Source organism: Amphiprion ocellaris, chromosome 11, assembly GCF_022539595.1.
Source record: "Amphiprion ocellaris isolate individual 3 ecotype Okinawa chromosome 11, ASM2253959v1, whole genome shotgun sequence".
In the NCBI taxonomy this organism is placed as follows: domain Eukaryota; kingdom Metazoa; phylum Chordata; class Actinopteri; family Pomacentridae; genus Amphiprion; species Amphiprion ocellaris.
This window is the reverse complement of record NC_072776.1, coordinates 1,013,057-1,035,147: the sequence shown is the minus strand read 5'-3', so window position 1 is coordinate 1,035,147 and position 22,091 is coordinate 1,013,057. Positions and strand designations below refer to the sequence as shown.

At 38.1% G+C, this 22,091-nt stretch overlaps 2 protein-coding genes across 5 annotated transcripts; both read left to right on the top strand.

The window, feature by feature from the left end:
- The first annotated feature begins 2,075 nt into the window (after positions 1-2,075).
- Positions 2,076-13,553, top strand: cracdla (cracd like a). 4 transcript variants are annotated; one of them, XM_055015289.1, is made up of 11 exons: positions 2,076-2,302; positions 3,672-3,724; positions 3,914-4,058; positions 4,153-4,288; positions 4,923-5,081; positions 5,837-6,088; positions 6,715-8,074; positions 10,256-10,698; positions 10,795-11,160; positions 12,797-12,917; positions 13,007-13,553. In XM_055015289.1, exons 2-11 carry the CDS (start codon positions 3,676-3,678, stop codon positions 13,201-13,203), a joined length of 3,228 nt encoding a protein of 1,075 aa, XP_054871264.1. In that variant the 5' UTR covers positions 2,076-2,302; positions 3,672-3,675; the 3' UTR covers positions 13,204-13,553. The 4 variants fall into 4 exon arrangements, 3 of the variants coding, with proteins under 3 accessions (XP_054871264.1, XP_023121089.2, XP_035801867.2); XR_004846950.2 differs by having other exon boundaries at positions 10,256-11,167; positions 13,007-13,144; XM_023265321.3 differs by having other exon boundaries at positions 2,077-2,302; positions 10,256-11,160.
- A 1,461-nt stretch (positions 13,554-15,014) lies between these two features.
- On the top strand, positions 15,015-19,186 carry creg2 (cellular repressor of E1A-stimulated genes 2). The gene is given in 5 exon segments (XM_023265318.3): positions 15,015-15,095; positions 15,098-15,523; positions 16,251-16,420; positions 17,142-17,255; positions 17,883-19,186. Coding segments are annotated over 5 exon segments (918 nt in total). The 5' UTR covers positions 15,015-15,029; the 3' UTR covers positions 18,025-19,186.
- Positions 19,187-22,091: the final 2,905 nt, after the last annotated feature.

Sequence of the window (22,091 nt, the reverse complement as noted above, 5' to 3'; positions counted from 1 at the left end):
TTCTCTGAACAAAAACCAAACATCTGAAAAAAAATCCCCCAAATTTCTGAAAATTTGCAAAACCTTCAGGAAGAAAATTCCAATAATTCCTTAAAAATTTCCCTTAAAAGTTTTATTTAAAAAAAAAAAAAATCCCCCAAATTTGGCAAGAAATTCTTGTAAATATTTTCAAAAAATGAGTAAAAATCTTCCAAAAAATCCTAAAAATATCTAAAGTGATTCCATACATATCAGTAAAACTTCTAATATTTTCTTAAGAACATTCACAAAAAAAATCAACCGAAATCCACTGAATTTCCCTGGATTTTGGTTGATTTTTTTGTGAATGTTCTTAAGAAACATTTTTAACATTTCTTTTTTTCCATTAAAAAATGTTCAAAGATTTCCCAAAAATGTTGAAAATGTGGACATCAGAAGTTTCACTGTGAAAATTTTTATTTTTTTTCACATTTTCAAACTTTAACTTTATTTAACGAAGGTTAAATAAAACCACATCCCAGACTCACTTGTGTCACTGCAGTATGTTGCATGTAATCCAGATGTTACCGGCTGGATTTATGCTCTGGTGGAAGGATTTGTGTGGTTGAGGAGCCTCATCATAGAAGCTGCTCTGCTGAATGTGAACACAAATGTTTGCTTTCCAGTTTCTGCCGCCCTCCCTCTCGCTGATTGTAGCCCAGTGGCCTAGATAGTGCTTCCATTTCTGGATACTACCATGTGTGAAAGTGCAAGAAGATGGATTTTGATGCTGGAACACCAAGAATTTTGCACAGATTGTACAAAATGTGTGAGAAATCTCTTACTCTCTTCAATGTTAGAGCCACTTTTTATTGTATTATTTCGACCGTTTTGTATTTTCAGACAGTGGAGATGCAGGAAAACATATAGCAAAGGTCCCTAATCTTGGTACATTGAAGTTATCTGGTGAATATCTAAAAAATGAGGCCACTAGGATGCTGAACCAGAAGTGTTGAATGCACTCAAAGCTGGATTTTCTGCACGTCTCACTACACTGCAAATACTCTAAATCTTACCGAGTCTATTTGTCTTATTTTTAGTCAAAATGTTTCATCCCACTTGATTTAAGATAAATTCACTTAACAAGAGACATTTCAGCAGATGGAGGGACTTGTTTTAAGACAATGCATCTGAAATATCTTATTAAGTCAAACAATATTGAAATGATCTTGTTTTGAGTTGAATTTTACAAGAAAACTCAAAATATGTTCAACCCTTGTGTCGTCCTGAGGGTCAAAATTGACCCATTTTAAAGTTTGAAAATGTGGAAAAATATATATTTTCACAGTGAAACTTCTGATGTCCACATTTTCAACATTTTTGGGAAATCTTTGAACATTTTTTAATGGAAAAAAAGAAATGTTAAAAATGTTTCCTAAGAACATTCACAAAAAAATCAACCAAAATCCAGCAAAATTCAGTGGATTTTGGTTGATTTTTATGTGAATGTTCTTAAAGAAAATATTAGAAGTTTTACTGATGTATATGGAATCACTTTAGATATTTCTATTTTTTTTATTTTTCACTCATTTTTTAAAAAAATATTTACAAGAATTTGCCAAATTTGGGAGATTTCTTTTTTAAAATAAAACTTGTAAGGGGAATTTTAAAGGAATTATTGGAATTTTCTTCTTGAAGGCTTTGCAAATTTTGAGAAATATGGGGAATTTTTTTTGCAAATTTTTTGGATTTTTTTTCAGACAAGGAAACAATATTTTTTGGTGCCTGTTTGACTCATTCATAGTTGCTGTTTATTTCTAATTATCCTACAAATACACACATTAGATCTCACAGATAGACTCCCCCTGTGCGATCATCATGGGGAACTGAGCAACCTGGCTGTAATGTGTAAACAGTACCATGAGCTATAATTCCTATATGCATGTCCTCTTTCCAACTGGAGCTTTATTTTTTTCCCTCTACTCTCATTTCTGGGCCTAAAATCAGGTTAGCGTTTTATAAGGAGCTTAGCGCAGAGGGCCACAGTGTGCCACTAATGTAATAGAGTATCTCCCTCCCTCTCCCTCTCTCCCTCTCTCACATTCTCATCTGTCCTCTTTTCTCTTTGTGCATTTGCTTACCCTGTCATGGACTGACCTTCTCTCTCTCTCTCTGTCTTTCTTTTCTTTTCTTCTTGCCTGTTTTTTTTTAATTTCCCTCCTTTCCCCCTGCATCTCCCTCCGTCTGCTGATGTGGACGACGTAAAGCCTGAGGTTTAAACATTAGAGGCAGAGTTCGAGCAGAGAGGAGGACAAACAGGAGAGGTGCTGGCATTTGACATTTGGTAAGGTCACTCTGTTTTTTTTTACTTCTTGTTCTGGACAGTGTGTGAATGTGTGAGTGTGTGTGACATTCCCTGTGAATGTCAGGTGAATTTTGTGCTGCAGTATGCAGTGAGGGAAGTTTGTGATTCAGCCTCTGTTGTGGATTTTAATGGTGCTGTGAAATCTTACAAGGATCCCTCTGCAATGTCAATAATCCACAGGATTATCCTGTTTCTCTGGGGGGCCATAGCATGGCTCGGTGAATGGCAGAACTCTTTAATTTCACTCACTGTGGAGGTCATCTCACAAAACAACTTGAAATTTATTCAAAGAGGTTCACATCTTATGTAAGTCGAGCATGATGTCACACGTCGCTTTGAGTCCTGTGTGCTTATATTCTTTTTACCAGGTTGAACTCAGTGATGTGGGAGGTGCAATGTAGACTTTGCATGTTTATCCATAACCTCACACATCTTGTCTTATCAGGCAGCCGTACAGGATCATGACAGCAGCTCCTCGGCTGCACAGGGAGAGCTGTATGAAGCACAGGAGGCGGTTTATGCATATTTCAAACAGGATGCTATCTCCAGGACAGGGTTAGGAAAGTTAGAAAGTGTGTAAAATAAAGTTAAGAAGCAGCCTGAGCTGAACACATCAACCCAACCTGGATGTCTGTCAGACGAGAGTTGCTTAACCCTGGTGTCGTCCTGCGGGTCAAAATTGACCTGTTTTAAAGTTTGAAAATGTGGGGAAAAAAATGTATTTTCACAGTGAAACTTCTGATGTCCACTTTTAATGAATTATTGGAATTTTCTTCCTGAAGGTTTTGCAAATTTTCAGAAATTTGTCGAATTTTTTTGCTGAATTTTTGGGTTTTTTCAGAGAAGGAAACAATATTTCTTGGTGCCCATAAATTAAGACAACAGGAGGGTTAAATAAAGCTGCCTGTGAGCCAGATATCAGTTTCTGCTTTGTTCCCAACATATCATTACTCAGACTGTAGTCCATGGTGGCAGCGTGATATTCATGCATACTGCTGGAAACATTAGAAATCCTCACACCTCCTTTCTAACCTGCTGTGATTTTCTCCTTGATAATACTGTGTTTTATTGTCTTTTGTACTCCAGCCTCTATTGCCAGTGTTTTTCTGTTGTGTTGACCATAAGGACAGAGTCTCCTACATACCCCGCCTATTTACAGTTCAGCTTAGTGCTGCACCCGATAATGAACAGTCATAAACCTTTGAACCTTCGAAGGTCCTTATGTTTCCTCTGGATACCACTTGAGATGCCCTCCACAATGTGACGCCAGCCTCTGAGGACTGTGTACCTGTGTGACTTTTGTTGACTTTCATTAAACACTTTCCTCTCATCTGTTCTGTGGGATCAGACTGATGGAGTCTTTCTCTGGAGACACAGAAGAAAGCACAGAGGACGTTCCAGGTGAGATAATATCACGTGTAGTTTAAGATAAGAGCCTCCAATCAAAAGGAAGCATTAGGGACTGTTTATTGTGACTGATAGATTACGATTTACAGCAGATACGTCTGATATAACAGTCGGATTCGATCACTAGAGACTATACTGCTGCGAGCTGCTGTGACCAGGATCTTTTTCTATCTCCATCCACAGGACGTAAAAAGTCCAAGCTCAAGTCTCTGAGAACTCGTCTCTTCAGGAAAAGCAAGAAAGCAGGTGTAGAGGAAAGCACCAAACTCAGCCAGTCAGCCAGTGACATCACTGCTGCAAAGGGACTAGGATCGGATGAAGAATTGGTGTGAGTGTCTACATGGCAGGAAGTCTTTCTAAATATTCATTTTCAGATCTATTTCTTATCCTGATTTTTAAAAATCCTCTTCTTTTTACCTCAGATGCTCCCAGGCGATGATGGGTTCCCGGGCACTGTCCCATGACAGTATCTTTCTGGCTGATCAGGTTCTGACAGACGATGAACCAGCCAGGGGCTCATCCCAGCAGAATGTTCACAGCAAGATTAAAGCTCTGCAGGTATGTAACCTTCTTTTATTCTGGAGGGAAGTGGAACTACAGGGACGTTTTTTAACCCTCGTGTCGTCCTGCGGCTCAAAATTGACCCGTTTTAAAGTTTGAAAATGTGGAAAAATATATATTTTCACAGTGAAACTTCTGATGTCCACATTTTCAACATTTTTGAGAAATCTTTGAGCATTTTTTGGTGGAAAAAAAGAAATGTTAAAAATGTTTCTTAAGAACATTCACATAAAAATCAACCAAAATCCAACAAATTTCACTGGATTTTGGTTGATTTTTATGTGAATGTTCTTAAAGAAAATATTAGAAGTTATACTGATATATATGGAATCACTTTAGATATTTTTAGGATTTTTTGGAAGATTTTTACTCATTTTCTGAAAATATTTACAATAATTTTTTGCCAAATTTGGGAATTTTTTTAAAACTAAAATTTCAAGGGAAACTTTTAAGGAATTATTGGAATTTTCTTCCTGAAGGTTTTACAAATTTTCAGAAATTTGGGGAATTTTTTTTTGCAGAATTTTTAGATTTTTTTCAGACAATGAAACAATCTTTTTTTTGGTGCCCATAAATGAAGACAACAGGAAGGTTAAAAAAAAAGAAAACACACTGTGTTCTGCTTTTGTAGACAAAGCTTCTGCAGCAGAACCTGCATTTTGGGCCGCCACCTACAGTTCTGCCAATCAGGCGTCCAGAGGATCCCAGTAGCCACTCAGAGGAATCTCTGGACCACAGCCCTCCGGATAGCCCAGGAGGAGATGCCACATCCTATGGAGCCCTCACCAAGGTGCTTTATCTTCACAATATTGATACATGACCAATTATCTGCTAAAGTGATCGTATTGTGGATTTTAGGATACGATTTTGCAATTTTGAGTGCCGCTTGTGGGTAGTATCAACAGTCAGATTCCTCTCAGATGGATCTTCAGATCAGTGCACTTAGAATTTAGTACATGTTTCTGTAAATTGCTGATCCTTTTTGGGAGTTTCACTCTTTAAAAATAGGTCAGTAACATAGAGTTTCATTGATGAAAATAGTATACAGCATGTAATCCCTATCACAGCTGGGCTCTGATTTATTTTTTTGCAAGCAGTCCCTACTGAAATAGTAGTAAATAAGTAGTGCACATGGTGGGTGCTATTTTAGGACAGATTAATACACACTTAGAACACATGTTAGGATTTGTAGTGTATGTCGGACTGATTCAAAATAAACTACAGGGGCCATTTTTTACTGTAATGAAGGAATATGTCATTCAGGGCAATAGCGTGGCTCATTGATGCCTTTTTAATTACATTTGGAGAACAATGGAGGCCTGCAGCACTGAAGAATTAGCCTTTTCAGTGGGATTAATTCATTGTTTTCATGGGGTTTGTTGACAATTTGAAAAATTTCAGCTTTATCCTTTAAGATCATACAAGTAGGAGAGGGTATTAAGGAACTAAAACAATCTATAAAAGTTTAAATAATGAAGAAGTTTTATAAAGATTTTTTGCTGGGCTTTCTCTTCTACAAAAGTTGTATTGTTTGATTTATTTCAGACAACATCCCAGCCAGCCTCTTGTCCATTCAGCCCAATTTCCAGATCTGTACCTACCAAATCTCTGCCTCCGACTCCATCCCATATTTTCCCTTCTTATGGCGCCACTACTTCTGCTTCTGCTGTTGAGGCTCCGCTAGACTTCAGTACACCAGCACAGTTCTCTCCCTGCTTGGATACTTCTGCTGCACGTCACCGGATGTCTATCAAACCCAGAAACCAGAGAGCCACCTCGAAGAAGAAACTCACTGTGGTGAGTGACAATAACTTTACCATTTGTAAAGACATTAACCTTCACGTCATCCTGTGGGTCAGAATTGACCCATTTTAAAGACTGAAAATGTGGAAAAATATATATTTTCACAGTGAAACTTCTGATGTCCACATTTTCAACATTTTGGGGAAATCTTTGAACTTTTTTTGGTGGAAAAAAGTAAATGTTAAAAATGTTTCTTAAGAACATTCACACAAAAAAAGAACCAAAATCCAGCGAAATTTGCTGGATTTAGGTTGATTTTTATGTGAATGTTCTTAAACAAAATATTAGAAGTTTTACTGATATATATGGAATCACTTTAGATATTTTTAGGATTTTTTTGGAAGATTTTTACTCATTTTTTAAAAATATTGACCAGAACTTTCTTGCCAAATTTGGGAGATTTCTTTTTTAAATAAAACTTTTAAGGGAAACTTTTAAGGAATTATTGGAATTTTCTTCCTGAAGGTTTTGCAAATTTTCAAAAATTTGCTGAATTTTTGGATTTTTTTCAGACAAAGAAACAATATTTTTTTGGGTACCGGTAAATGAAGACAACAAGAGGGTTAAACACTCAACACACCTCCTTCACTTCCTTATCCTTGATGTCGCTTTCTTTGCAGACTCAGTCCCTGTCTCTTTCACACACCCTGAACAACGTCGACAACTTCGAATCTGTGGAGGAACCAGAGCGGCAGCATGAAGTTCAAGAGGAAGAACAAACTATTATACCTCAGCATCTTCCTTTCAAATCTGCCAAGGTGGCACCAGTTCCATCAGAAGTGGCACCAGTTCCTTTAGAAGTGGCACCAGTTCCATCAGAAGTGGCACCAGTTCCATCCGAAGTGGTACCAGTTCCAACCAAAGTGGTACCAGTTCCATCCGAAGTGGTACCAGTCACATCCGAAGTGGTACCAGTCACATCCGAAGTGGTACCAGTCACATCCGAAGTGGTACCAGTTCCATCCGAAGTGGTACCAGTCACATCCGATGTGGTACCAGTCACATCCGAAGTGGTACCAGTCGCATCAGAGGCAGCACCCAAACCACCCAGCCCAAGTTTTCCCCAGCAGGACCAGGCTCTTCCGTGGACAGCGCCCTCTGCACTTCGGGTCAAACCTTACAGGCGTGTGGATGCAGCGTCCAGTAGACGGCCACACTCATCCTACACAGAGTCGGAACTGAAGGAAAGAAGGGAGGCAGATTTTGAAATACAATTAATGTCCCACGACAAGAGAAGTGCTCTAAACAAGGCTGGAGTGGCTGAAGTTCCCCCGGAGCGACCCTCCTCTACCTTCAGCCCAGTGACTGCGTTCAGGTCTTCCTCACTTCGTCAACACATTCAAGTTGAGGGCGACGGCACCAGAGCAATAAGGAGACCTGCCCCCGGATCTGGCTCTTTCCATTTGTCCATCACCACTGCCAGAAACCGAGATGGAGAAAGACCCCGATCAGGCAGTTTTGTAGAAGTATTGGACCAGACTGAAGCCAAGAATAAGCCAATCGGGGGAAATGAGGACAAGGAAAACAGAGGCTTACAGCCCAGAGGAGGCCCCTTTGGAGCGGGACGGCTTAGGCAAGAAGAGCCCAGAGGCCCAGTCCTGGGTTCATGGGACAAGAGGGACAGCCTCAAAAAGGTCGAATTAGCGACACCATCTAAAAGTGAACCTACAAATGCAGGTGTTGTAGAGGGAGAGGAAGTGGAGAGCAGCCAGGAGGAGGTGGAAGAGGCAGTGGAAGCAAAGGAGATCCAGGAGGAGGATGGAAAGACGGCATTTGGCATCAAACTGCGCTCCACATCTCTGTCGTTTAGACTGCGCCCTAATTCCACTTCCAACCATGATCCAAAGACTGTACTGTGTGAGGACTCAAGTAACAAACAAAATCAGCAGGAAATAAGAGGCCCCGCCATCTACATGTCTGAAAAGCTGCCATCCAACACATCTTTTACACCAACCAACCTTGGAGAATCCAGACCAAGAGGTCAGTCTTAGAACCCCGAATGAAGCCGTATGTTTTGATTTACTCATCGACTCTCTGTGAAGTTGGAAATGCAGCTGCATTAGAAAAAACAAATGATAAAGGAAAGAAGGAAGAGTAAAGAAAGTGTCTCAACCCAAGATATGTTACCCCATAAAAAAATCTTCATAATTACACCAATAATCAGTTCAGAAACTATCAAAACAGAAAAAAGATTTCAGCTTTCAGATGGTTTTTGAACTATTCATCTGTGAAAACCGCTGGAAAAAAACAACCACATTCTGGCTTAAATTGGGATATTTCTTAAAAATCACCTTATTCTTCATGCTTTATTTAAAAACTTGCCAAAAATAAATACATTACATGAACATATTCTATAAAATACTAAAAATTCTGCATTTTTCGTGTCAAGTGAGAAGGAATTACAGACTTAGCCGTGACCAACAGTCACATCACAAAAATTCAGGGAGCTGAACTCGGCTGAACTGCAGGCTGTGTTTCCAGAAAGCAGATGGTGGGCGAGTTTTGAAACAACTATAATATTAATTAGAAAATAACGATGGCACGCAGTAACACCTGTGAGCATCTGGAAAAAATGGTGTGCATGTTGATTTTAGACTTTTCCAACTTTTCTAGAATAAATAATCAAGGAAACTCAACTTTTGTTTTCTTTTGTCGTGACTATGGGAACTGTAGCTGTGTTGTTAGGGACAGAAGACATTTCTGAGTTCCCTCGACTTCTAGCTGTGGTTGTGCTGTTTCCATACACTGGTAAATGTCCCTCTCAAAACAAGAAAAAAACTTATTTCAAGGAACTTTTACCTCGAAATAAGTGAAAAATCTGCCAGTAGAACAAGTGAAAAATGTCTTGGTAAGATTTCTTGAAATAAGATATGATATTTAGAATATTGAGATCTTAAAATTAGCTGGGAAAACTTATTTTAAGCTCTGTTTTACCAGGATTGTCAAGTTTAGGTGTCCTAAAATAAGCCAGATATGCTAAAAAATTGTAGTTTTTCACTCAAAAATAGATTTTCGCTTTCATGTAACCTCCTAATTTGAGATGTATTAACCTCCTGTTGTCTTCATTTATGGGCACCAAAAAATATTGTTTCCTTGTCTGGAAAAAATCCAAAAAATCAGCAAAAAATCCCCAAATTTCTGAAAATTTGCAAAACCTTCAGGAAGAAAATTCCAATAATTCCTTCAAAGTTTCCCTTGCATGTTTTATTTTTTTAAAATCCTCCAAATTTGGCAAGAAAATTCTTCTAAATATTTTCCAAAAAAATTAGAAAAATCTTCCAAAAAAATCCTAAAAATATCTAAAGTGATTCCATATATATCAGTAAAACTTCTAATATTTCCTTTAAGAACATTCGCATAAAAATCTATTGATTTTTATGTGAATGTTGTTAAGAAACATTTTAAACATTTTTTTTTTCCACCAAAAAATGTTCAAAGATTTCCCAAAAATGTTGAAAATGTGGACATCAGAAGTTTCACTGTGGAAATTTTTTTTTCACACATTTTCAAACTTTAAAACGGGTCAATTTTGACCCACAGGACGACACAAGGGTTAAACATATTTTGAGTTTTCTTGTAAAATTCAACTCAAAACAAGATAATTTCAAGATTGTTTGACTTAACAAGATATTTAAGATGCATTGTCTTAAAACAAGTCCCTCCATCTGCTGAAATGTCACTTGTTAAGTGAATTTATCTTAAATCAAGTGGGATGAGACATTTTGACTAAAAATAAGACAAATAGACTTGGTAAGATTTTGAGTTTTTGCAGTGTAGAGGTGCAGGACTTTATACTGCAGTGAAAAATTAGCCCACAGTGAGTACAAGTGTGACAGGAGCCAAGAAACTCCTTGGGATTCTGAGAAGAACAACGGATAAAAACAAAGATGAGAAGTTATTAAGACATGCATATTGTCAGTATCATTATCAGATCTTTGTCTGTGACGTACTGTATTACTTCAGTTGCCTATAGAGTTAAATATTGCACAGACGCATGCTGCTTTTTCTGCCGAACAAGATAAGTTTCACGTGGTAAATAATCACTCTAGCAAGATAAGATTCCACTGATCACAGGGGGAACTTTGTACTCATTAAAACACCACCAAGGCTAACATTAACAGCGCTGCCAAGCATGTCTAACAGATTTGTGTCACTCCTCAGATCCAACCCCATCTGGCCTCTCCCCTCCGGTGAAACACAGCGCTCCGTTTACCACCGATCCTCCCATCATGCCTGCAGAAGTCCAAATGACCACTTCAGACCCCAAAGAAGCAGAGACTGCCCCCCAGGAGCCTCAGCCTGCCCCCCAAACAGCCGCATCTGAAGTGTCCTGGATGAGTCTGGCAATGGAAAAGACCAGGAGCCTCCAGCAGCTCTTTACCAGCAGATTCCCCAGAGATTTTACGGGCATGCAAACTGCAGCTCGACCACAAGCACAAGCGCCGCCAGCAAATCCACTAGAGACAGTGACGCAAATACAAACTGTAAAGATACAGGAAGGTGCAACACAGCTGGAGGCTGCAAATCAACCGTCAGCAGAAGCAGCTTTAAGTAGAAGTCAAGCACAGACTGTCAAATCACCACCAGTGACAGTGCAACAGAAGGTGTCAGTGACCTCTGTGGCCTTTAAAGAACCACAAAAACAAACCAATCAAGAACAGCCAAATACAACTCAGTCACATCCTGTGTTTTCCCCACAGGCCACCTCATGGACAACCCCATCTCCAGTGCACGTCCCTTTACAGACAGAGTCCACTCCTCATTTCACTTCACAGTCGCCTCTTGCACAATCTTACCTTCCATCAGGGCAGCAGCAACCCCCCTGGAGCAACCGAGGTCCTGCCACCCAGCTTAGATCCACAACTGTAGCTCTGACATCAGCTGTCGCATCGGCTGCAGCTCCTCCCTCGGTTAACACCTGGGGAAGAGGAGAAGAGGAGGTCGCTGGGAGAAAAGAGGCTCCATCGCTTTCAGTCAGACGAGCAGTTTGGAGCGGTTCAGTCAGCGACAGGGCTGTGTTTTTAGAGAAACGAGCAGAGTGGGCCACGTCGCCTGGACCCAAGGGGGTTTGTGGTACTTCTTTGTAACTGTCTTTCATACCGTGAGGGAGTATGTCCTCCTCTCAGGACTGTCCCAAATCCAAACCTTTTTTCATGCTGGAGATGTGTTTTTAAAAACAGGTCATCAAAAAAGGCTAAGTCCCTTCTTGAAACAACCTCAGGTTACAGTGGATTGTAACCACAGATTTGATGCTCTAATAAGGATAAAGCATCACACATTCATCATATGGAACATGTCTTCCAAAACCATTGGCTCACTGACAACTTTTAACCCTCGTGTCGTCCTGCGGGTCAAATTGACCGGTTTTAAAGTTTGAAAATGTGGAAAAAAAATATATTTTTATGTCCACATTTTCAACATTTTTATGAAATTTTAGAACATTTTTTGGTGGAAAAAAAGGAATGTTAAAAAAAAGCTTCTTAAGATCATTCACAAAAAATCAACCGAAATCCAGCGAAATTCACTGGATTTTGGTTGATTTTTATGTGAATGTTCTTAAAAAAAATATTAGAAGTTTTACTGATATGTATGGAATCACTTTAGATATTTTTAGGATTTCTTTGGAAGATTTTTACTCATTTTTTGAAAATATTTACAAGAATTTTCTTGCCAAATTTGGGGGATTTTTTAAAAAATTAAATTTTGAAGGAATTACTGGAATTTTTTTCCTGAAAGTTTTGCAAATTTTCAGAAATTTGTGGAATTTTTTGGCTGAATTTTGGGATTTTTTCAGACAAGGAAACAATATTTTTTGGTGTCGGAAAATGAGGACAACAGGAGGGTTAAATGCACTACTAGTCAAAGGTTTGGACACACCTCATTCAATGGTTTTTATTTAATTATATTCTACATTGTAGATTAACACCAAAGACATCAAAACTATAAAATAATACATATGGAATTATGTTGTAAACAAACAGGTGTTAATCCTCAGTATTAATCTACAATGTAGAAAATAATACAAAGTAGTGGCTTTTTTGCCGATAACTGATATGCCGATATCGTCCAACTCTAAATTTCCGATTCTGATATTAACCGATACCGATATCTGTTTAATATTTAACTAATTTTAGGTAACATCACATATCTCCTGTGGTGGAATTAACACATTATGCCTAATTTTTTTGTGATGCCCTCATTGAACTACTTCAACTCCAGTTATGGAAAAAATGCCATATTTAAAACATGTTGTTAGTCAGACACACTTGCTTACACGATTCATGACGCAGTTTGATGATGTGATCATTTGTGCACCAGTAAATGCTGGAAATATCCAGGCATTATTTTATCGGTTTTCATGATAGGAAGAAAAAACGATAACGATAACGAAATTTCGGTTTTCATGATAGGAAGAAAAAACGATAACGATATTGTCCAATATTATATTTTTCTGCCAATATCGGGCCGATAATATCAATATTATCGGCTATCCTTAGTGCAAACAAAGAAAAAGCACTGAATGAAAAGGTGCGTCCAAACTTTTAACTGGTAGTGTAGTTTTTGGACAGCAATGGAGGCCTTTGGAAGAGTTAAAAAGGCTTCATCAGGCTTTGCTAGTAGGATGAATTCATTATTAGAGGGCATTTATTACTACTTAATAAAATGCAGAACATCACCTCTTTCTTTCTTTCTTTCTTTCAGGTGGAATTAAGGAAACCTCAGACAGATGTGCAGACATCAGGTGAACCCCCTGCCTTGGTAAAAACCACATCTCTGAGCAAAGATACAATTCCAGAGGGAAGACAAGGGGTGAAACTTGCAGGTGTGTCGACACATAATTGTAATAATGATAACTGTCGGTAGAAACGCCGTTGTGCAGCAGTGTGACAGGGTTTTGCTTCTTTTACTCAGAGTCAAGTCCCACCAAAGTTCTAGAAAGGCCTCTGGAGGATAAATGGCCACGGAAAAATGTGGTGGCATCTTCACTGCGGTCGTCTCCCCCCACACTGCCATCGGGGCTGCAGTCCATGTCAGACAGCGGCCAGCCGTCGTGGATGGAACTGGCCAAGAGGAAGTCAATGGCCTGGAGCGATAAGACCATGGACTGAGAGAGGAAACTACAGTGTGAACAGCCCTGCACACAAATACGACCTTCATCAAGGTGCTGAGTGTTTGCTGAGGCTGTCAGAAACACGTTGATTCAACTCTGTGGTCATTTTTGAGGCTGTTTGTATTTAATTGTAAAAAAAAAAAAAAAAAACCTAAAACAAAAAAAAACAACTGTTAATGTTGACAGACAGAAACCCAGAGAGACAGTATATAATGAAAGGTCCTTATAATCTCTCTACTATAACTACTTAAAGATGAGGGTTGTTTGTGAATAATGTCTATTGTGATTCAGCATTTCACTGCGGTTAAAAGTTTATGTTAATTAATAAAATTTCTATTGTTGAGTTTATTTGTTGCCAAGAACCTTATTGTGAGATGAGTGAGGAGAAGATTTTAAATGACTTAATTACATTATACAACATTTCACTTTAAACCTAATCAATAACAGAAGAAATTAGCTGGAAAAAAATATTTTAGTCAGACACTTTCTTAACTAATGAGGCCTTAACCCTCGTGTCGTCCTGTGGATCAAAATTGACCCGTTTTAAAGTTTGAAAATGTGGAGAAAAAAAAATTTTCACAGTGAAACTTTTTTTGGTGGAAAAATCAAAATGTTCAAAATGTTTCTTAAGAACATTCACCAAAAAAAGAGAACCAAAATCTAGCAAATTTCACTGGATTTTGGTTGATTTTTTTCTGAATGTTCTTAAAGAAAATATTAGAACTTTTACTGATATATATATAGAATCACTTTTGAGATTTTTAGGATTTTTTTTTTGGAAGATTTTTATTCATTTCTTGAAAATATTTACATTTTTAAATTGCTTTTTCAATTTTTATTTCTTGCCAAATTTGGGTTTTTTTAAAAAAAAAAAAAAAAAACTAAACTTTTAAGTGAAACTTTTAAGGAATTTTTGGAATTTTCTTCCTGAAGATTTTGCAAATCATTAAAAATTTGGGGAATTTTTTGCTGAGTTTTTGGATTTTTTTCAGACAAGGGAACAACGTTTTTGGTGCCGGTAAATGAAGACAACAGGAGGGTTAACAGAGCCAAAATGTGGAACATGAGAAAAGTTTTTACTTTAGTTGTAGCTTTTTTCGAGATATTATGCAGACAGTGTGGGCAAAACTGAAGCGTACATGAGCGCAAAAAGAGTATTTGCATGCTTGGAACTGATATTATTTGAAGGCAGCAACAGAAATCATCCACTGGAGCCTGGTAGAACATCAGCAGAACGTTCTATCAGAACTTAGTTGTGGGATCCAGTGGAGGGTCGTCATAAGCTTTATCATCTAAAAACTTAATCTGCAGATTATTTATTTTTCATGTAGCAAAACTATAATTGCAACATGCAAATGGTCTTCTTTTCTGAATTTAATAAGTCAAGAATCTAATGTCTGTTTCTCTGATTAGAAACGGGTTAAATTTAGTCAGTTGTGCACAGAGAGTGTATGAGATGTAAAACTGGTGACAGATTCTCAACTGCTTATCCACACCCTGGGAGTGGCTTTAAAGAACAATGATCAGATAGTGTGACCAGTACAGAGGCACTCCCTTTAATCACTGATACTGGAGATGTTGGGTCTGGGTCCATGGACTAACAAAGTACCATGTGCGTAGAGAGCTGTGTTGAAAATCTACCAAACTACTGAGATGCACAAACAGCATTTCTTGCAGATCTCCTCTGCTGCAGTGTGTGAAGAGGCTGAGAGTAGCTGTCAGCAGTTTCCTTTCGTCTGGGGAAAAGCCTCAGCAGGCAGGTTATAAAACAGTCTCCCCTGGTCCACCAGCAGGGGGCGCTGGAGGCAGCAGAGAGCTCGTGTTATGAAAGCACCAACACGTGAGTTTGACAACCAGGGAGATGAGGACGGCCTTTCCCTCAGCTCCCTGACATGAAGCCCCGTTACTCCCCCCCGGCCCTACTGGCCCTGCTGGCCTGCTGCCTGGCCCTGAGCCGGGGCTACACCCTGCGGAGCTCCGTGTCCTGGGTGGTGTCCTCCAACGACGTGGTGGAGGACGCGGACCTGTCGGAGGAGGTGGCCCCGGCGCTGCTGGTGGACGGAGCGGGGCTGTGGAAGCAGGCGTACCCGTCCCCGGACGTCCTGGCAGACGGCGTGGAGAGCCCCGGGGAGCTGGTGAAGCCCGAGAGCGACGGCGTGGCTCGGCTGTCCTCCCGCCTCTTCTCCTACCGGCTGGAGAAGGTGAAGAAGTCCGCAGGTGGCTCTCCTCCTCCGCACCAGGAGACCGCCAGGACCGCCAGGTACATCGCCCACTACAGCGACTGGGGACACCTGGCCACCATTTCCACCCTGGACAAGGTGAGACACACTGATTTACTAGTATTTACCCCATTAATTAACCCTCGTGTCATCCTGAGGGTCAAAATTTTAAAGTTTGAAAATGTGGAAAGAAATATATATTTTCACAGTGAAACTTCTGATGTCCACATTTTCAACATTTTTGGGATATTTTTGAACATTTTTTGGTTAGAAAAAGAAAAAGAAATGTTAAAAATGTTTCCTAAGAACATTCACATAAAAATCAACCAAAATCCAGCAAAATTCGCTGGATTTTGGTTGATTTTTATGTGAATGTTCTTTAAAATATATTACAAGTTTTACTGATATATATGGAATCACTTTAGATATTTTTAGGATTTTTTGGGAAGATTTTTACTCATTTTTTGGAAAATATTTACAAGAATTTTCTTGCCAAATTTGAGGGATTTTTTTTAAATAAAACTTTTAAGTGAAACTTTTAAGGAATTATTGGAATTTTCTTCCTGAAGATTTTGCAAATTTTCAGAAATTTTGGGAATTTCTTTGCAGAATTTTTGGATTTTTTTCAGACAAGGAAACAATATTTTGTGGTGCCTGTAAATGAAGACAACAGGAGGGTTAAAATGGCACAAAGGGCCGTCTTTGATGTTCTGCTTTCACTTTATTATTTCCTCTGAAACACACGGTTCAGAACTACAGCTGGTTCATTGGATTTCCTCTTTAACAAGACGTCTTGGGTAACATCCTGTTTTTCTTTTTCTCTCAGATCAAAGGTCTCCCCTTTGGGAACATTTTCTCCGTCAGCGATGGGCCGCTGGACAACAGCACTGGAGTCATCTATTTTTACGTGACTCCGATGGACAACACGGTGTCGGACCTGAAGAGTAACCCATATGCCTCGCTCACCTTCTCAGAGGCCGAGGGAGAATTCTGCAGGTAAATTAGTTTGTTGTTTTTTCTGTGCTGAAATATTTTTTATCTAATTTTGATAGAAGGAACATTCTCTGTGGAACAGCTGAAAACAATGAAGGTCTGATTGAAAACAGAAGCCTTTTCAACACACAGCCTCAGGATAAGGCAGTGAAGCAGGCCTCATGGTACAGACTTTATCATGTCCGCTGATCTGGAATTTTTTCATATAGTAAACACAAACCAGTTGACATGCATTAATCCTGGGGCTTTTACTGCTCCTGGGCTGTTTGCTTTGTTGGTCAAACCTCAACTGGATTATGAGTGCGGAAGGCTACATAAAACTCAGGCTGCTTTTTATTGTGCTAACTTATGCTTCCTGTCTCTTTCTGCGATCCAGTAATCGTTCCCACTCATCTTCTTATTGCTTAAATTCACCTCGAGGAGAGGAGGAGGCTTCAGGAGGAGCTCAGAGCAGGGAAACACAGGAAGTCTCATGTTAAGTGGTTTAATGCGGTTTGATTTGGCAGGTGATACAGCTGTGCAGGACATCATTAGTAGCTCAAGACTGATGCTATGTAATGAAGGATTGCTAATTTTCTCAGTTCTTGTTTCTCTTCCTCACATCTTTTTCTTTTATTCTTGCTGGAAGGAGCTAAGATGTGACAAGAGTGAAGGAAGTGATGCTAGCACAATGAAAAGCTCCTTCAGTGTGTTGCAATGGTTGCATATTCTCCTGTGTTTCAAGGCAAATGGCGTATGATCCAGAGGACCCCAGATGTGCTCGACTAACACTAACAGGGAAGATGGTGGAAGTGGCACCAGAGGAGCTCACGTTTGCAAAGGAAGCAATGTTCTCCAGGTAACTGGTCCAGTGGCGGCTGTGGTGTTGTAAGACTGCATTAACCCTCCTGTTGTCCTCATTTACAGGCACCAAAAAATATTGTTTCCTTGTCTAAAAAAAATACAAAAATTCAGCAAAAAAATTCCCCAAATTTCTGAAAATTTGCAAAACCTTCAGGAAGAAAATTCCAATAATTCCTTAAAAATTTCCCTTAAAAGTTTTATTTAAAAAAAAAAAAATCTGCCAAATTTGGCAAGAAAATTCTAGTAAATATTTTCAAAAAATGAGTAAAAATTTTCAAAAAAATCCTAAAAATATCTAAAGTGATTCCATATATATCAGTAAAACTTTTCTTTAAAAACATTCACAAAAAAAAACAAAATTTCGCTGGATTTTGGTTGATTTTTTGTGAATGTTCTTAAGAAACATTTTAGCATTTCTTTTTTTTCACCAAAAAATGTTCAAAAATTTCCTGAAAATGTGGACATCAGAAGTTTCACTGTGAAAAATTTTTTTTTCCACATTTTCAAACTTTACAACGGGTCAATTTGACCTGCAGGACGACACGAGGGTAATTCAGATGTAAAATACAGGGAAGCGACATTTGGTGCACGTAGCTTCACGTGTTGCCCTGTTTTTTTGTAGACATCCTGTGATGGCAAAATGGCCAGTGGGACACAAGTGGTTCTTCATGAAGCTGGAGCTGATCCAGGTGTGGCTGCAGGACTGGTTCGGAGGAGTATCGCTCATTCCACTGGAGGACTATTTCAAAGCTACGCCTTTCTGAGACCATCCCTCACTTCCTGCATCATCACCCTCAGCTGTCTGCATCACAGATATCACTCCGGTAAGGTGTGAGATTCTCACAGCAGCAATGTGCAAAGAATATTTTACTTTTTTAAAAGAGACTGTTGCTTATTTCATTTGTGAGAATGAATATTCTTCACAGCTGCTTATTTAACCCTCGTGTCGTCCTGAAGGCAGAAGTTTTACTTACATATATATATATATATATACATATATATATATGATCACCTTAGATATTTTTAGGATTTTTTTGGAAGATTTTTACTCATTTTCTGAAAATATTTACAAGAATTTTCTTGCCAAATTTGGGGGATTTTTTTAAAAATAAAACTTTTAAAGGCAACTTGTAAGGAATTATTGGAATTTTCTTCCTGAAGATTTGGGGAATTTTTTGCTGAATTTTTGGATTTTTTTCACACAAAGAAACAATATTTTTTGGTGCCCATAAATGAAGACAACAGGAGGGTTAAAAACTAACTGAACTTCAGCTTGTTATACGAGATCATGTAATCCGTTGTCTTTGTTTGACGTGTGAATGTATCGACCGCGTTCTGTGTCATTTTATTAAACGCTGATTACTATGTTTTGGGTTTGCATTAAGATATGTGTGCCGTTTGAAAAATAAATATTAACACACCCAGTTATTGAGCATACTTTTTACTGTATAAATATTCAAAGGGAATTGTAATGTCAACACTCTTGACCGTTATTTTTTCACTTTGGGACAAAAATGTGAATGAAAATCATGTTTGTTGATTAAAGTTACATGACTCAGGTTAATGTAAAAACATAAAAATAAAAATCAGCTCCATAGTAGCAGCTATGAGTGGAAATAGGTTATTACCCAGACTGTATGGTGTCAAAGGCAATCTCAGCTCAGGGTGTATTTAATCGTGGTTCTAGAGCTTTGATCATGTCACATTACTTTTTTAATAAGTTCATTAATTTAAAGTTTAAATTTCCATGTTTTTCTGAGCGCTTGAACTTCCAACTTCCCAGACTGAAAACTTCCAGATTATACCTTGAGATGAGACTGTTTGGTCAACTGCTGTTACCAAAGTCAAAAACAAGCTCCTAAATTTGTAATTTGCTCTGATATTATGTATGTACTGCTGGTCAAATAAAGCATGGTATCATATCTACATATGTTATCTGGCTCATATTTCTGAAAAGATATTAGAGCATAGTGTTTGCATGCATAGTTCAAGACAGACTTCGATGCAAAAGGAGCGTTTTTGAGTATTAAACCTTATCTTTAGATGTGTAGATACGTCTACTGTTTAAAGACTTATCATTTGCATGCTCTGATATTTGGACCCCTGTGATAGAACAGATTGTACAAATAACATCTACATCAATGCTGCATATCCACTAGATGGGGCACTTTTTACATGTAGGCTTTTCCACTGATGGGCTCAGTGGAAAAGCAGAAAATATCCTGATGAAGTCCTTAGAATCAGCTGCTGGTGAAAATTAACCTTGAATAATGTCAGTCTCGGCTCAGTGGCAGCAGTTCTTGGAGTTAGGTTGAATAAATGTACAGTTTCTACAAGAAAGTGGTGCACGAAAGTCTATTCAGAAAAAGAGTACTACTGATAATCATGAAATACATCAGTACAAACAAGTAAAACATGGACATGGACCATACTTACAAAAGAATGCCTTACTGTTGGTTTTTGTTCTGACTTTGGGTTTAATATAAAGGCCAGGATTTTAGAGGGCTCGTAGAACTAAAGAAAATCCCATAAATATCTGGGACTATTAGGAATTTAACCCTCCTGTTGTCCTCATTTATGGGCACAAAAAAAATGTTCCCTTGTCTGAAAAAAATCCAAAAATTCAGGAAAAAAAATCCCCAAATTTATACAAAATTTGCAAAATCTTCAGGAAGAAAATTCAGTTCCTTAAAAATTTCCCTTAAAAGTTTTATTTTTAAAAAAAATCCCCAAATTTGGCTAAAAATTAAAAAATAATTTTTAAAAAATGTAAATATTTTCAAGAAATGAATAAAAATCTTCCAAAAAAAATCCTAAAAATATCTAAAGTGATTCCATATATATCATTAAAACTTCTAATATTTTCTTTAAAAACATTCACATAAAAATCTACTAAAATCCAGCAGAATTCGCTGAAGTTTGGTTGTTTTTTTCCCCAAATCTTCTTAAAGAAGCATTTTTTTTTACATTTCTTTTTTTTCCACCAAAGAATTTTCAAAAATTTCCCAAAAATGTTGAAAATGTGGAAGTTTTCACTGTGAAAATATATATTTTTTTTCCCCACATTTTCAAACTTTAAAACGGGTCAATTTGACCCGCAGGACGACACGAGGGTTAAACCGATGAAAAGCTCTTAAAATGTGTTCATAAACAGACAGGTATCCAGTGCAGAGATTGTGGTGTAATGTGAGCTCTCACTGCTGGTCCTAGTCAACACACATGCAGCTGAGTTTTGAAGCAGCTGAAGTTGAGATACGTTCTTCCAGATAATAGCAGGACAGAGGCCAATCCTGCAGGTTATAAAAGCATGTTGTAATGATGGGGATTGGCTTGAGAGGGAAATGCTTGGACTCTGGCAGCATTCTTCAAATGATAGACTGCAATTATGATTATATTTCTGATATGAGGCTAAAACCTGAGATTTGAGTCAAAGATGCCTCCTCGGTTCTTCGCTTGTTGACATGGATCTAATGCCAGTGTTTTTACTTCTAGATTAAGCTTCAAATCTGCCTTCAGCAACACAATAAAAAAAAGAGGCTGCGTTACGTTCCAGAGCGAGAGGATGGCATCAATAAGACAACGAAACTAACCCAACCGCATTCAAAAATGTGCTTTTCTTGTTGTTCCTGCAGTTGCATGTTAAGGATTTCCAACGGTGAATGGTATCTATGCAGAACAGAGAGATGTTTTCAACTTCAGCAGTTGACGGTAGAAAGTTTTTTCTGTGTCATTTTCAGGGAAGGGCCTACAAGCACACTTTTTGACTTCACAATTAATTTGAAGCTAATTGTGGTGCAATATGTCCGTATGTTACTCTTGATTAAACCTCTAAAAACTCACCTCAACGTATCAAAATGATGTACTCTAAAGTTTTTCCAATGAAAATAATCATTTAACTCTAAGCTGTTGCCTCAGCTCATCTCCGACTTTGACTCAAAAACTGAAAAAACAACTCGTCACTGTATGATGACAAGTTGTAATGCTGTGTTAATCCAGTCATACATGTTGGAACTGGAACCGATTCTGAAGAAGAAGAATGATTCGGAAACCCCCAGCTGACAGGATAAGGAAACTGTCATTGCAACACTGCAGATTCACGGAGAAAACACTCCGCTATGGCGCTGACTGCTGAGTTTATTCAAGATGTGTCATCCAGCAAAGGAAAAACACCAGAAGGACATTTAACCAAAGAAAAACACTGGAAGCTATGGAAGCCCATTTCTGCCACTTGAAAAAAAAAGTCACATGCTATCTCATAATTATGACTTCTTATCTCATGAGTATCTCACTTTGCATCTCACAATTATGAGATAGCAAGTCATAATTATGAGTTTGTATCTCATAATTATGAGATTAAGTCATAATAATGAGATAGTAAGTAATAATAATGAGATATTAAGTCATAATTATGAGATATTAAGTCATTTTCTTGAATTTTCTTGCCAAATTAGGGGGATTTTTTTTAAATGAAACTTTCAAGGGAAACTTTGAAGGAATTATTGGAATTTTCCTCCTGAAGGTTTTTCAAATTTTCCAAAATTTGGGGAATTTTTTTGCAGATTTTTTTCAGACAAGGAAATTATATTTTTGGGTGCCTGTAAATGAGGACAACAGTAGGGTTAATCAACCTCAATACGATTCAAATTCAGACTGAATCAACCTGAATATGACAGAGAAAAATCTCTACCACCCTTAACTTGAGATCTATAATACAGTTAAAGGGGGCATGGATTGGCCCTGGGTGATCGATCATTTCTATTTGCTCCAATAACTGGATCCAGATTCCAGCTCTGAGTTGTAAACATTCTAGTTTCATGAATATTTGCTATAT

Bases quoted from the DNA above. Each gene is read 5' to 3' on its own strand.
- cracdla (XM_023265321.3), top strand. From the start codon at position 3,676: ATGGAGTCTTTCTCTGGAGACACAGAAGAAAGCACAGAGGACGTTCCA. The intron at 3,725-3,913 runs GTGAGATAATAT...CTCCATCCACAG, and splicing joins AAGCACAGAGGACGTTCCAG to GACGTAAAAAGTCCAAGCTC. The intron at 4,059-4,152 runs GTGAGTGTCTAC...TTTTTACCTCAG, and splicing joins GGATCGGATGAAGAATTGGT to ATGCTCCCAGGCGATGATGG.